This window comes from Dipteris shenzhenensis, chromosome 31, assembly GCF_047967505.1.
Source record: "Dipteris shenzhenensis isolate YYH24624 ecotype China chromosome 31, Dip_SZ_1.0, whole genome shotgun sequence".
NCBI classification, from domain to species: domain Eukaryota; kingdom Viridiplantae; phylum Streptophyta; class Polypodiopsida; order Gleicheniales; family Dipteridaceae; genus Dipteris; species Dipteris shenzhenensis.
This window is the reverse complement of record NC_141626.1, coordinates 15570561-15586396: the sequence shown is the minus strand read 5'-3', so window position 1 is coordinate 15586396 and position 15836 is coordinate 15570561. Positions and strand designations below refer to the sequence as shown.

Sequence of the window (15836 nt, the reverse complement as noted above, 5' to 3'; positions counted from 1 at the left end):
ATAGAGTATCTGATGGAATCAACAAAATACAAATTGCAGATCTGGAGAAAATAAGAGTATATTTCACCCTTTCATTAAACCAAGTAACATAGATCTCGGAATGCCCCCAACTTCTGGAATTGATGGAACCAATGTATTGCCAATCACATACATGGCCACCAGTGAAAGTGAGTATGAAAATTGAAGGCTATACACGCTTTAAAAGTAAAGGTCAAAACCCCTCATCTTGATCCCAGAAAGATTATTTTGGTGACTGTAATGCTTTTACATGCATCCACTTTCTCAATTGTGTCCATGTCACCATGAACACAACAAACAGGTCATCTGCATTGCAGAATGCCACTCTGCTTGAAGACTGCTTAGCTTAAGAATACACTGTGTACAGAAGAATTATAACTAACACTAACTTCTTAAGTAAACCTGCAATCTGCCAGTAAGGCTCTCCATGGCCAACCAACAACTCTGCAATTGCATGGAGGATATGCTATTGTTAGTAACTATTCCACCTTGGAGAAGGGACTGAGCGGGCTGTAAGTTTTGAAAAATCATCTACTTGATGTAACTCTGTAGAAGAGGTAGAGGTCTTCTGGCTTCTTCCACACATACTGACGTACAGTTGCCAAGCTCATTTCTGGGGGGAGCACCTGTTCATGGAAACAGTTCACATCAGTCAGACACTGCCTTTGGCTACACAAAATCCAATTTTGAATACTATTTGCATTTAACTCGTATCATTAAAATACCCACATGCTGATTGCAGAGTATCTCCACTTCTGGCTTAGTCTTCTGCTGCCATACCCTCATGCCAGGCCGGAAACCACCCCCATTGGCACTGTGTTGGCTGCTACTAGGAGCTGCTGATGGTGCAGGGTCTGTGCTACCCTCATCTAGTGGTTTGTCAAGTACCATCTTCTCTAATACATAATTTATCACCTGCAATAACAATAAACAAACAAAAGCCTGAATGGTAAGTGAAGGCATAAATCTTCCATCTAAATTTGCAGTTATGGAAAATGAGACAGGAGCCCACAATTCCAAAGCAGTTCCTAAAGTAATTAGTTGTGTGAATTCTCCATGCCCACAACTACTGAATGCCCACAACTATTCTTGAACCCATAAACTAACATGTTAGAATATTTCATCTTGCCTTATGCTGGTGTAGTCCACGAAAAAGGCAAAAGATAGAGCCAGACCGTGTGACACCAAATCCCACAATTGAACAGATAAGATTTAAAAACCAGTCCCCCCAGCATTAAGCTGGCTAATGCTCTTTATATTGGGATGCATGAATCATTACTGCAGAGAGAAGATAAAATGACAAATAGAGAGAGGATCTGTAAGGCAAGTACAGATTTCACATGGCTTCTTGGAACTGCATTGACTACTTAAGATCAGAGCCAGGGACTTTGCAGAGTAATAGGGAGAGAATACTTGCACACAGACACACACCAGAGCCCCAAGAAGGGGGTACCAGCAATGCATGCATACACATTCAGACAGGAAACCAGAAACAATAGAGTTGTCAGTGGCTCATGGTGTGCAAGTCGTCTTCCACATATTTGAGAGGGGTCATTACAGCACTAAAAAGGGAGAAGCATGCCCAACACACGTGGATAGCAGCGCCACACACCCTTACATAGCAGTTTATTTCTCTCGTGAGACAATACCTTTTTCGAGAAATGTTGCAACTGAGGAGCAACCCCAATACTGAGGCTTGATCTTGGACAATGTAGTGTTTCTATGCAATAGAACCTTGGAAGTTTTTCTTTTTCAATGGGTGCATTGTAAAGAAGCATCTAGGATAAATTTAATCTTCTACAATAGTTTGATGGCTTTATAATTCCATAACGCTCAGTACAGTTATAGGAATATGGGTTTTGAAGTAGCAGGCTCTTGTTTTTCATTGTTGAGGCAATCCCTGAATAGATGGACCACCCCACAATTCTTGCAAATTGATGGGAGATCCCCACCCTGTACTTGGTTTGGACAATAAATAGCTTTATGTCATCCTCCATCGTTGAAGCAACCCCTATGCTTTCTAGGCTATTCTAATTGGTGGTAAAGATAAGAGCGCCACCATATATGGGCACATGATTTTAATATGATCTCTAATATAATCAAGCATTGGTTTCGCCATTCTACTATCATCTAAAATGCCATCTACCTTACTCTCATAGTCACCCTCAGTTCCCATCATTTTAGCTATTGAGCGACTTGGTGGGTCCTTTGCCTCTGTTCCCTCCATCAAGAAATATGAATCATGCCTATGTGTCCTTGAAAATCTCCACCTGTACTTTACCCCATCCACCCAGACAGCAGCCTCCTGAAATCTACTCCATTACCCACTTCGACTACAGTCTAGAAGATATATATAATGCAAACCTCCATATTCTTTAGAAACATCTATCGACTCACATCTCTTGAAGCCAATGCTGCCTGCCTCACCAAACCATTCACAGTGTACCCTAATACACTCCCCATACACCAACACATCAGGAAAGAAGCCCCAATTAAACACCATTCTCAAAACAGATGATATGATGACGATTGCAAGGTTTTGCTGCCTACACTGCAAGCAAATCGAAGGCCTTACCAGTGCCTCCCCTCTTGCAGCAAGCTGTTCTCTTGTGCTCTATGTGGCCTTTACTCGCTTAAACTGAGGATGGCTGATCCCCGTCCACCTTCCCTGTAGTTCTTTTACCCCTTCCCCTCCCTCCCTGTCATTCATCCGCCTCTCTTGTTTTGCCAGCCATAAGCCTGTTAGGTGTGTAGCAGCCTTGTGGCTACACGATTCCCTCTCCCCCTCCATGCCATCTTTCCCTTCCTTCCTATGCTCTGATATTTGATGTATCTAAGACTAGAACTAATGCATATTGCACTATTGCAAATCCAAGCGGTGGGGAAAATTGGGCAAGCGCTGGGCCCTCTCCACCCCTCCTAGACAGGGGAGTATTCTCTATGCTCAATTGGAGGGTTTGGTTATGGAAAGGCTGATCCCAAAGAAAGGAATCGTGAGATCCAGGCGACCACCCACACAAAGCACTCCGAAAGGATGGTCCGGGTGCCCTTCTTATCAACCACGCATCCATCTATGATTAGCCACCTCCCGATAAGCAAGAGGCATTAGCTTGAGCAGTAGGTAACACATCAGGTTATCACCTTCTGTTTTTGGATTTTGATGAATCTTAGGCCACAAGAGATCTATTTCTTCTAGCTAGTGGTGCATGTTGGACTTCCCATCGGCCTTTGATTGGAAGAATGGTACCTATCATTGTTGTATGGAAACAGTTTAGAAGATGATCCCCCAACGCCTATGGAACCGTCAGTGCAAGGAATTTGATACTGCTCACTTAGGATTATCTTACGGATGAGGTGCATCACTTCAATATTCAGATGGGGGATGGTGGCATTACTGACAAAGGGAGCGCACGTCTTCCCCATAGAGATAATATCCACTACTCAGTGAGTGGGGGGACAGTCATGCTCTAGGAGATAGGCCACAACTTGGATGAAAACTTCACAAGGTGAAATTTGCATGTCTGCCAATACGGCAGAAGCATATACCTAGATGAATCCAGGAACATTCCCAAACTCATCCTCAAAACACACAACATAGTGCAGTTTCCATCTCACGATAGTCACTCATAAGATGGAAACCATAAATTCCATCACGCATAGCAGGGACTAGCTACTATGACATCCCAACTAACGTCATCAGCGCCCAACAATGGGTGTAGACCATAGTATAAAAATATGGTCTCACACATACAAATCCCACACACCCACACATACTTGAGCATCCATTTATACAAAGTCTTCGTATTGAGTTTCTGTCGGCACTCGGGAGATGAAGGGAAGACTCAACAATGATGAAGGCTAGCACTAAAGGAGAAGGCTAATCAAAAATTAGTCCAAAATCTCTTCATTCAAGCTACAATTGCTTATGAATCTAAACAATTTCATTTTAGTCTCTCCCAAACGAGCATCTAAATCTTTGCTAGTCTTAAATGATAATGCTTTCAAGCACATTTTTTAGGACTTCGCAAACAAAGCCCTTGGTCTTTCACTTACTAGCTACAATGTCATGCATGTATGGAGCCACCTTCTACGTATATACCTAAATGAATCCAGGAAATTTCCAAACTCATCCTCTAAAAACACAACATAGTGCAGTTTCAATCTCATGATAGTCACTCACAAGGTTGAAAACCATAAACTCCATCATGCATAGCAGGGACTAGCTACTATGACATCCCCACTGATGTCATCAACGCCCAACAGTGGGTGTAGACCATAGTATAAAAGTATGCTCTCACACATACAAATCCACACACCCACACATACTTGAATCCATTTATACAAAGTTTTCGTACTGACTTTCTATCGACACTCCGGAGGTGAAGGGCAGACTAAACCATGACGAAGGCTAGCACTAAAGGAGAAGGCTAATCAAAAGGTAGTCCGAAATCTCTTTAATCAAGCTACAACTGCTTGTGAAGTCTAAACGTTTTCATTTTAGTCTCTCCCCAACGAGCATCTAAATCTAAATCTAGCTGATAGGGCAACGCACCATTTAAGATAGAAAGAATTATCACAATACCAATAGGCCGCAACTTGGACGAAAACTTCACAAGGTGAAATTTGCATGTCCGCTAATACGGCAAAAGCATATACCTAGATGAATCCAGGAACATTCCCAAACTCATCCTCTAAAAACACAACATAGTGCAGTTTCAATCTCATGATAGTCACTCACAAGGTTGAAAACCATAAACTCCATCATGCATCGCAAGGACTAGCTACTATGACATCCCCACTCACATCATCAACGCCCAATAGTGGGTGTAGACCATAGTATAAAAATATGCTCTCACTTAAATAAGCATGGTTGCCTTCGTTCAACGTATGGAACGTTCCGTACGCTTTTTTTTTTTTAACTTAAAAAATATTTTTTTTCCCCTTCCCCAATTTGTTTTGTTTGTTTGTTTTTTTTTTTGTTTTTTGCGTTCGTTTGTTTTGGATGACTGGTTTTGTTATTGGTGATGGTTCTGCCAAACTGATTTTGGGCCTCCCGAATGGCAAGGTTCCATATAAACCCCCTCTCTCCTCACTATGATCTCACACTAAGCATCTACCTCCGACTCTGAGTCTCGACTCTCCCTTCTCCATCTCCAACAAGTGACGAGGCTCAAGCTGCATCAAGCATCTTCATCTCTCTCCCTCTATCTCCATCAAGCACCTATATTACATGTTTTGTACAAGCTTGTACAAGTACCTACTCCAAAACTCTAAAATCTTTGTCTTTTTTTTTGGGTATCGAACGTACCATCGGACGTACGCCTAAGATTTTTTAGTTCGTTTAGTATCGTACTAATATCGAACGGTACGCATCGTACGTGATCGTACGTGTCACCCATGCTTATATTGGAGCACTAGCAAAATCACGACACTATCAAGCATCATTCGCAGTAAGCCTTTAATCCTACAACTATCCTTAGCTTACTAAAGTGGGGATGCGTTTTCGTGTGTGTGCTAGAATTCTCGAATTGGCAAATAAATACCAACACAATCCACAAGATGGTGAGGCTTGAGGTTAAAAGGTCCTCTTAGATGACAAGGGAATGTAACACACCTACACATTTTTTTATGGACATTACTACTACACTTTATATTTTTCAGTTGATGTTATTTTTTGCAGATACTTACTAATCACACTTATGAGTGTTTTGTGTGAGTTCTTTCTTACATAATTTACACCCTTGGCCGAACATCAATGCATTGGTTGTCACCAATCAGTGATATCAATTTATCCATGGTTTTTACACCATGAGGCTTTACCATCTTAACATGGTAGTGACATCTTTCTACAAAAGATTTGGCTACAGCTGACACTTCCTATATGTACTATCACGAAATTATAGTCTTCCAAGAAATAAAGAAAGATATTTTTTTAATTAACTCCAAAAAGTTGACTTTGTTTAACTAGAGCAAGTTTACTTTCCTTTCTTTTACATTGGTTAGTGAGCACTGTGGGGATGTCCACAAAGGACTAGAATTAGTCCAAGAACCGGAATGTATGCATTTTTTTTTTTTTGAAAAAGAAGGGCTAAATATATTACTTCGAGACAAGGCATACAAGAGACTCAACAGCAATGCTGGAGCACAGGGATAACTCCCACCTGCGAAACTACAAGCCACACAGGGCCAAGCAAAAACTGTTGCAAAATGCAGTCAAACCAAAAAAACCCTAGTCTGGTCTTCTGAAAACATGTAAACCACGAAACCAAAAAAGCTACGGATCCCTGATGAAGTGAATCCTGGAAGTACTAGAAAGTCTTCGAGACAGTGAATCATCAACTGATATGACTCCTCTGAGTCAACATCCAACAATCGAGGCCGACCAATAATCCCTGATGAAGTGAATCCTGGAGATACTCGAGATCCTAGCATGTATGGATCCCTCCTCCGCTGAGTTCCCGTCCATCGTGCCCGCCCGAGGATGCCAATAGGAAGAGACCTGCCAGCGTGAGCAACCACCACCTGACGGGGGGCGAGTCCGCACTCCAGTAGCCCGCTCCACGCACCTGCAGGCCTCAACCCACATGGGGAGCCTCCTGGTACGACAAGAAGAAGTAGAGCCAAAGGAGAAGGGATCCCTGAGGAAGGAGTCGAGGGCCGCCGCCCTGTGGAAAAAGAATCTTCGAGAAAAACTCTAAGTCTTGAGAAGCTTGGAGACCCAAGCAAGGAAGCCACCAGCCGACGCGACCCCTCTGGGTTGTTGTCCAAGGGCCAGGTACATCCAGCTCCAGTGCACCACTCGCGGCCAGGAGATGCTGATGGGACGAGGGCAGCACAACCACCACCACGGGAAGGGACGAACTGGACTGCTGGGGGATGGCCATGGCCGATGTCGCCAGGGCAAAGCTGCGAGGAGAACTCCAACTTCGGAAGAGCAGGAGAGTGCAGGGCAAACCTCCTTCCGCCAAAGAAATGCCACCGGAAAGGGAGAGACGCTTCCTGAAAGATGAACCTACTGCTGCTGTGAAGGTGCAAATGTGGAGGACCGCCAGGGCAAGGGAGACAGCTGAAGCCGAAGATACTCCCCTCCGAAGAAGTGCAAGGCCCCATGCCACAAGTGGCTCGACACCTCCAAAAGCCCGAACACCCCCGACCCAGACGCGTTCTACTCCACGGAGAGGGAGAAGGGTGCAAAAGACCAGCCTGGAAGACCACACTGCCACGGGAAGGGAGCCACCAACAAGCAGGCCAAGGCTGGGGATGTGCCATCCTGGAGAGGCTCACGGCTGGACCGGAGCAGGGGGGCAGCCAGTCAGCAGGGGGAGCACTCAGCCAGCGGAGGGGGCGCGCAGCAAGGCGAGCAGGGCGGCGACCAAGGTGCGAGGGGAGGGCGCGGGGAGAGAAGAGTGGGAGTGGCAGGGCGGAGCCTAGGCAACGCGCGAGGCGAGGGCAGCAGTGGGCGGGGTGAAGGTCGCGTCTTTCCTTCCTCGAATGGACTCATGCCAATAGAGAGGTGTTTGGTGCTGTTGTCCGGAATGTATGCATTGACTAACCATTAATGGATGTAACGGTTGGCTATTGTTTTGCTTGTGACAGAACTTTGGAGAGTGTCGAAATTCCCACTTTTTAAGGGAAAAAGCAACACAACATGTCGTGCACAACTTTTAGAGGGTGCACCAGAGAAAAGCTCAGGGATTGCCTACTTTTTGGAGAAAGCTCTAAAAGCCCGGCTTTTGGCAAAGCTCGCCTATTCTAGGCTAAGAGCACACTCCAACTTTTAGAAAGCACACGCTTTTAGGCCACCAGCCCCAAGCTATAAATCTAGAGCCTTTGTGCTCTCTTGTACAAATTTGAGTACAGTCAATGTTCTTGCTTCCCTGTGAGCCAACTTTGTATCAAGTTTCTTATTTCAACAAAGATCTTCGGAGGAAAACAGCCCTTATTTCTGGCTTCTAGTGCGTGTGCCCTTATTTCAACACCTCTAGGGCGGCTACACACAGAGAGCAGTTTACTTTTGATGGGGCACCAATTGAGATAATTTTATCAAACACATACTTGCGGGTTCTATTTTCTGGACCTATCTTCATGATGAGACCAGCGATGCGGGCACGCCTGAGTAAGGTAAGACCTCCCTAGCCTGACTAGAGAGAGAGTGCTTCCGCTCACATTTTTACGACCCGCGAACCAAGGTTCTTCTTTTCGACTCCTTGGTCTGACTTGCGGGCATGTATGGTAGCACCTGTTGGAAACCAGACCTCTCCGACACAGAGTGGAATCGAGTGGAGAGATTACAAGTTCTCCTACTCTCGCGGATGATATGCAGCAAGCCCTCTGTCCCTGATCAGATCATTCAGGCTGACTTCGGGGCATCCCCACTGCAGTTAGATGCGGCATTCCAAACTATCATTTACCTCTACCGCGTGCGCGCATATGGCTCATGTACCACAGGGCGACGCAAGCCACCTTGGTTGGCACTAGCATCTTCTATGGCATTGGCAACTCAGGGTGATGAGAGATGTTGGGACGCACGCACATGCAGGTGGTTTGAGAGACCGGATTTTCATACAGATAGGCTGCCACCCTTCCAGTACAGCATTGACGCTCCATTTGTCCCGTTCCGGGGCAACAAATTCAACCCAATCATACGAGAGGATCTCCTACAGCTACACACATTCAGGACCTGGCTAGCACAGGCAGAGCTCCTTGTTAAGCTCAGTTTCTATCGGAACCATTGCTTGCACATTTCAATGGAGGAGTTCATCATCCCACTAGGGTACACCCAAATCCATCTACCATATTCACTCAGGATTGCCCTTGGACAGTTACGTGTGTCATCGCGCCGACACCGTATCAAGAGCGGGCGAGCAGAGGGAATACACAAGGAGAGTTGTATCTGCACATTGTGTGAGCGCCATGAGGTGGAGTCAGAGGAGCACTTTTTCTTCCGTTGCCATGTCTACTATGAGATTCGTGGACGATACCATAGCCTTTTCAGAGACAGATTCGAGTGCCTCTCCAAAATCCTATACCCAGATCAAAGATGCCTCGCATATTTTGTTCACGAGGCAGTTTAGCATAGAGATCGTCTCATCAGGTTGATGAGACAAGAGCAGAGGACCGTGCTTGGCCCATCACAGAGTAAGATCACAGAGTTCTTCTAGGCAAAGCAGGTTGCTGTCCCAGACACGATTAGCAGGAGAGGCAGAGACCCTGAAATCGAGAAGCGGCATACCTTACACAGGATAGACGCACAGATCCCACTCACTGACATCTCCTCTATTTTCAGCCCTAGGGTACAATCAAACGGGGTTACAGTGGCACTTGTCATGTGTATGATTATGGTGGACATGTACGATGATACCATTGACTATGTCTACACAGTTTTCTAGCATGCTCACTGAGTAGCTCCACCCTTTTATTCATTATATCAGGGTTTTCTTAAGTCTCATAGACCCATCGGTCTTTCGCAAACTTTAATAAACTCTCTCTCTCTCTCTCTCTCTCTCTCTCTCTCTCTCTGTGTATATATATATATATCCCCCCAGTACAACCTCAGCAGCCCACCTTCATTCCAACCCCTCTCGAGATCCAGTTCCCACCCAAACCAGGATATCTTAGGCCCCCACCAAATGCTTAAGACTCCCTATTGGCTGAGATACACAACATCCGAGCCCGTCAGGCAAATCTAACACATTACACTCAGGAGCAAGCCCGATACACCCAAGAGCAGGCCCGCATTATACACGAGCAGGGCACCCTTACCTAAGGGCTCAGACACGACATCACAGCTCCGAGAGGAACTTGGGACCCTGAGAGCAACGCCTGGAGGAACCGCAGTCACAGAGATCGAGGCACAAATAGCCATGATTTAGTCAGCTATAGCAAAGACGACTAGATGGGTGGACGTGGCGAAACAAGGGCCCGCAAAGGCAACCGTTTCAGCCGCCATACAGAAACAGCAGCAGAGGGCTTCAAAGGCCCTCAACATCCGGATACGAGAGATCATGTGAGACAGCACCAGCACCACGATGACGCCCATGGAGGAGGCGATCACCTTTGTGACCACCACCATGGGGGTCCCCGACCACGGCGTAGAGGGGGCATGGCGTGGTGGGAGAGACCCCAACCGAGAACAGCCCCTAGTCATCCGCTTCAAAGATTCACATACTCGACTAGCGACACTCCGACGTCGAGCCACTCTACGAGAGCGTCCCACCCTGTCCATTGATGAGGATTTGACACCACTACAAATTGAGGAGCGCCGAGTTCTTCTCCAGAAGTGGGATGTTGTCCGCAAGGAGGAAAAATGGACCGTGGTCTGAGACGGTAGGTTGTTGACCAGTACTCGTTGGGCTCCCACCCGTCCCCCCTAGCACCCGTCCCCCTAGGGGGGACGAGGGCTATGAGACTCAAGTTTCCGAGACCCTAGCTTGCACCATTTGGAATTGTAATGGTACCTTATCGTCAGACCCAAGGAACTTCTCGGAATCTTACACAGGACAAGACATAGTCTTTTACACTGAGACACACCAGAGCCCAGAGCATCCACTACCGATAGTCAGTGGCTACACATGGGAGTTAGCCTTCAGGGATGAGACGAGGGATACAGGAGGAGTTCGAGGATTAGGCGGGGTCGCAGTATTGTATAGGTCTTCCCTCGTTGGAGCCATCTCTGTTGAGAGGAAGGACGCACACTCCCGATTCATGTGAATCTGGATCCGACGCACGGCCACTCGTGACCTTTTCATAGCAATAGGCTACTTCCCGCCACACGCTGACTGACGCATCCAATACTGTTGCATAGATCTTGGACATCACATGTCCAATCATGATAGTCCTGTAGTTACTCGGGTCCATGGGATCCCCTGCCTTGTGGATGGGGGTGATGGTGTTGAGTGTCCAAGTGCGGGGGAAGCCAAGGCAAGCAGCGTCATTGAATAGCTTTGCTGAGATCGGGGCTAACGTGTCGATCCCATATGCGATAAACTCAGTGCATAGCCCCTCGTGGTCCATAGCTCGGCCATTGTGTAGTTTCAATCTCGTGTCCTTGACTCCCCCTCTAGTGAACAACGTGCAAGTGGTGGGGCAAGGTGTGTGTATGAGATCTGGAGTAGGCTGGTGTGGGACATCATAAAGATGGCGTGCATACGTGTGCCAAACTCTCGTGTCGGTGAGGGGTGATGGACACCTACGCTCAAGGAATCTCTGCCAAAATTCCTGAGAGGAGTTGTTGTAAAAGATGTTCAGCAGCTCCTCATTTCGACGAAGAAATTCCTGCTTCTTTCGATGTACGAGACGTCGATACTTGCGTATCCTGTCTAGTGTGTTCGGGAGGTGACACTTGGTGTCAAGTTGGAGTTGTCGGCAAAAAGCCTTGCACTCCGCATTGTACCAGTTGTTGCAAGGTACAGAACCAAGAGGTACGGTACCGTATGGAACGTTCCGTACGTTGAACGAGGGCAACCATGGTCCATACAAACAAAGAGCCTGCGTAAGCAAGAAAGATCTCTTGCAGTGTTCTCTCTCTCTCTCTCTCTCTTCCTCCCTCACACACTTTTTTTTTTTAGTGAAATCTTTTATTTCTGTGTGGGAAACCCGGTGGTCTAGTAGACCGTGTGGTGTGGAGAAAGACTTGGAGGACAGCCTCGTGGAGTGTGCGACTAATCAGGGCAGCACGATCCTCTATGAGTGGTATGTGATCGATGTAGGTTAGAAGTTTATTTAGGCATCCAGAGTAGGCAAGGGAGAGGTTGTGATCAAAGTGTATGTCGTGGTAGCTACCGTGCATCATATGTGGTGTGTGTGGTGTGGCTAAGCGTGAGGTGGCGATAGTGGGAGAAGATATGTGTGATCAGCTCCTGGAGGGAGTGGTGCTACGGTGAAGTCAGTTATACGTGAGGTGAAGGTAGGGGATCCCATGATGTAATCTACTACACTAGTGCCCCCCCCATGTGGGAAACAAGTAAAACCACCTAAGGAGGGCCATAGATCAAGCCCGTTGTAGATGATGAGATCATGCATCTTGCCCACGTCAAGGAGCGCGTTGTAGATGATGAGATCATGCATCCTGCCCATATGGTGTAACAGGCTCGTGTCAGTCCGATGAGATCCTGGTCATGCCTGCTCCGTCTAGGTCCATGTCTAGTAGCATGATAAAGTCGTCTCGAAAGTCCAAGAGTGGTGCTTGGCACATGCTCGTCTTGGGGTTGAAGTCCCCAACAAGGAGAACTTTCCCGCAAGAAAGGTCCAGGATATCCGGATGTAAGGGTGCATATGGCGATGTCTCACCCTCCTCTCGCGCAACTCTGGCGAAGTGGGATGAGGGCTCAGAGCAGAGGATCAGGCCGGTTTCAGGCGAGACCATGGGACTATGGATCACATACTCACACTCAGGAGTGTCATAGAGGAGGCCAGATCATAGAAGGAGAGGGTATATTGCTGCTTTGTGGATTTCCGCAAAGCCTTTCACAAAGTGCCTCGAGCTCGACTCATCACATGCCTACAGGCACTAGGATTTGACCAAGAGATCATCCATCGAACAGTTTCGGATATTGTCACACCGCCTCCACATAGAGAGCGGTAGAGCAGAGGGGATTCCTAGGGAGCATCGCATATGCACATTGTGCGACTGCCAGGAGGTTGAGTCAGAGGAGCATTTTATTTTCAGATGCCCAGTGTACTACGAGATCCAAGGTCGCTACCACTCTCTCTTCAAAGACGGCTTCGGGCTCCTTTCCATATTCCTCACCTACCCAAATCAGAGATGCCTAGCGGACTTCATTCACGAGAGGTCCGACACAAAGAGTACTTACTCAGGCGACAAGGCTTGGCCACACCACCAGACACCTCTTTCTCAAAACAGGATCACAGAGTTCTTCCCATCGAGTGATATTGATCATCCAATCTCTAGACGCAGACGTGACAGAGACCCTGACCCGATGACCGTAGCACGACACACGAGGCATCGAGGGGACACACAGATCACTCTAGGGGACCTCCCGTCATTGTTTAGACCCAGGGTACACCCCACAGTAGTCATGGTGGCTTTGGTCTTGCGTCGAGCCTCCTCCAGGAAACCGAGACGCACGGCACCCCTCGACAAACACCAACGTCCCATCACCGGCTATGCACCAACCAAGGTGACATGACATGCGGAGGATTCCGGCATAGCAGGAAACTAGAGATCAGCGAATGAATTGGCAATCACTTGGGAGTATTATTCCTAGATTGTGAAGCAACAACCAGCCCCTGTGTGCTGGTGAAACGATCCAGTTGAGGAGCTGCTAATAGAATGAGATCCTCAACGGAAGCTTTCCCAGTCCAAACAACCCGACCAGATCTCAAAAGCAATTCAAAGAAAAGGTGCCCTGGACGAACAAGCAAAGAAGCAGTGAATTCAGTTCCAAACTCTTGGCAGATAAATTGACTAGCGAATTTCTTGGATTTGAGGGCAAGAATTTTCTTCCATCTTGCCCGAAGTCTCATTCAAATTTGGCTTACAATAGCGATGGTTTTGGAAGAGTAGACCGCAGCTTACAGTTTCCTGTGTGCCAAAGTAAAGATTGGCACAAAATTAGCTGAATCTTTTGAGAGTTACAGGCAGCAAACAGGACAGCCTGATCCAGCAATCCTGTCCATGAATTTTCTGTCAGAAGAACTGTACCGAGATTCTTTGGCCCAAAGATGGTTGCTTCTACAGAGCTTGGAAGTTCAACCACTAGAAGACTCCCCGAGAAGAGAACTGAAATCCCAGATGACGATCTCGACGAGAAGTCACCGAGTACGAAGACACGGTTCACCATTATTGAGTTTGGCACACAAGGTTTCCCATGAATTGGGAAGGGGTCCAAAACCCTTAAAAGCAGTCGTAAAGGCTTCATCTAAGAATGAAGAGTATGATCTATCCGTGAAAAATTGTAGCTCAAAAGAACACAGGTATGGAAGGGCTCAATTATATGGAGATCCTTCAATGCTTTGGGGATGTGTACAGACAAATTATTTTTCAAGAACCAGTCACAAAAGGCGCAATTGAAAGACTTCAAGAAGCAATTTGCCAATATCAAAAGGCTAAGTACATGTATTCATTTAGATTAGTCTCTTTTTTATCCTAATCCTTGTATCTTAATACAAGGAAAATAGTGTGTTATTTTCCTTATTGTCTCAGGGACAAAGAATATTTACAGTCTAAACATGGCTTGAAGAGTTCATTTGGCAATTTGCTGAGAAAGTTTGAGGGAACTTCAAGGCCAGACCCCAGTAAAAGGGTGTGTTCACTGAGCTTTGAAATTAGTTTTCACACAGCTAATTAATCAAAGTTATATTATCTCAGTTCTGGAGGATAATGTATTCCCAGTCATATTGTTTCTATTTTGGAACCAGTTTCTCTTATCTGGTCAAGATTATGGATTCACAGTTTTTCCATTCCAAAGGAGTACGGATATGCCGCATGGATATTGGGGAATACACAATGCGAATGATCCGCGGTCCCAAAGATTGGTCTCACAGCTGATTCCAAAGCAATCAGTTTGTATAATTTAAAGTGGATATCAAACTTTCTCAATATTATCCATGAGTGTTATATCCTTTTCAGAAAGCATGAAAGTGTGGGGTAGAGCCTCAAATAAAAAGTGTCTAGTTCTAAGTTCTATTGCAAGCTTCCCAACTAGATGAGAAATAGCAACAAGGTTTATTGCATGCGTTCCATATCCAAGATTGACTAAGAGAGAGATCTATCATAGAAAGTGAGCTTCTTTTCAAGATTGAGAGTGGAAAGACAGTAACTTTTGCAAGGTTCTGAAGAAGGCTTGCATCATCGGCCATGTTAACAACATCCAATGTAAAGTATCTCTGTAAAGTAATGCAAGGAGAAGAATGAATGTTTCTTGAAATTGTTTCAGGGACACATTCGTCATGAATTAGTCTATAAAGCATGATATGCTCAAGTATTCATACAAGTGATCCAAGTGTTTCTGTGATTTTATGGCTCCCTTTTGTTTGGATTTGAAGACAGTTGCAGCTAAAGAAGCCATGGGGAAATATCATGAGCTTTTATGCTTCAGTATCCCAAGGCTCAGAAAAGAGTGGATTTTTGGGTATGGTTGTAAGCCACAAAGGACCCATGTGGTATTGTCTAAGTCAAAAAAATTATCCTCCCTAGTATTGGAGGATGATTAGGACCAGAATCAACATTATGTACACGGAAAAAGGGGGGCCTTATGACTGCCCAGTGGTCTGAGAGACTCACAGGTTTTAAAGGGCAAGAAAAGTCAGAGCTTAAGACAAGAAAAAAAAGCCAGAACTTAAGACACAAGCAAAAAGCCACAAGACCAACGAAGGCCAATGGTCGGAAGTATACTCGATATCAGGGACCTGAGCCCACCGAACCAGTTCCAGAAAGGCCACCTAAGGTGGAAGAAATGGAGGGGATCCTCCAACCAGAACAGACTGTGTATCACACAGAGAAGAAAGGGCCCAAAGGCAAGGTTACCAGCAGGTACCTTGTCGAGTTCAAGAACTACTAGGCACTAGACACCGAATGGGTGGATGAGAAGATTTTCTCAGAGTGTCAACAAGAACCTTTTCAGTTGAGGACAACTGATTAAAAGCCAAGGATTATGTTGATACAAAAAGAGAGAGTGAGAGAGCACGAAGCAAGAGAGCTAAACGTAGTGCTTGCAATAGAAGAAGTGACTAATACAAGAAGTGGGATAGGTTTTGTCTAAGTGACAAAACCTTATCCTTCACTAACCGTAGTTATTACATTGGTCACTGCTGAATTATAATAATAATTCTAGCAACCCCCCTCCAGTGCCAATGTC

The 15836-nt window shown here is 46.0% G+C and overlaps 1 protein-coding gene across 1 annotated transcript in view; it reads right to left on the bottom strand.

Moving 5' to 3' along the window:
- Positions 1 to 15836, bottom strand: part of LRS1 (Transducin/WD40 repeat-like superfamily protein) — a 70366-nt gene continuing 54530 nt past the window's right edge. Inside the window, exons 17-18 of the mRNA XM_087402298.1 lie at positions 748 to 933; positions 1 to 644 (exon numbers count right to left, since the gene is read on the bottom strand). Coding sequence (XP_087258424.1) covers positions 546 to 644; positions 748 to 933 — 285 coding nt within the window. The 3' untranslated portion in view covers positions 1 to 545. The remainder of the gene's footprint in view (positions 645 to 747; positions 934 to 15836) is intronic.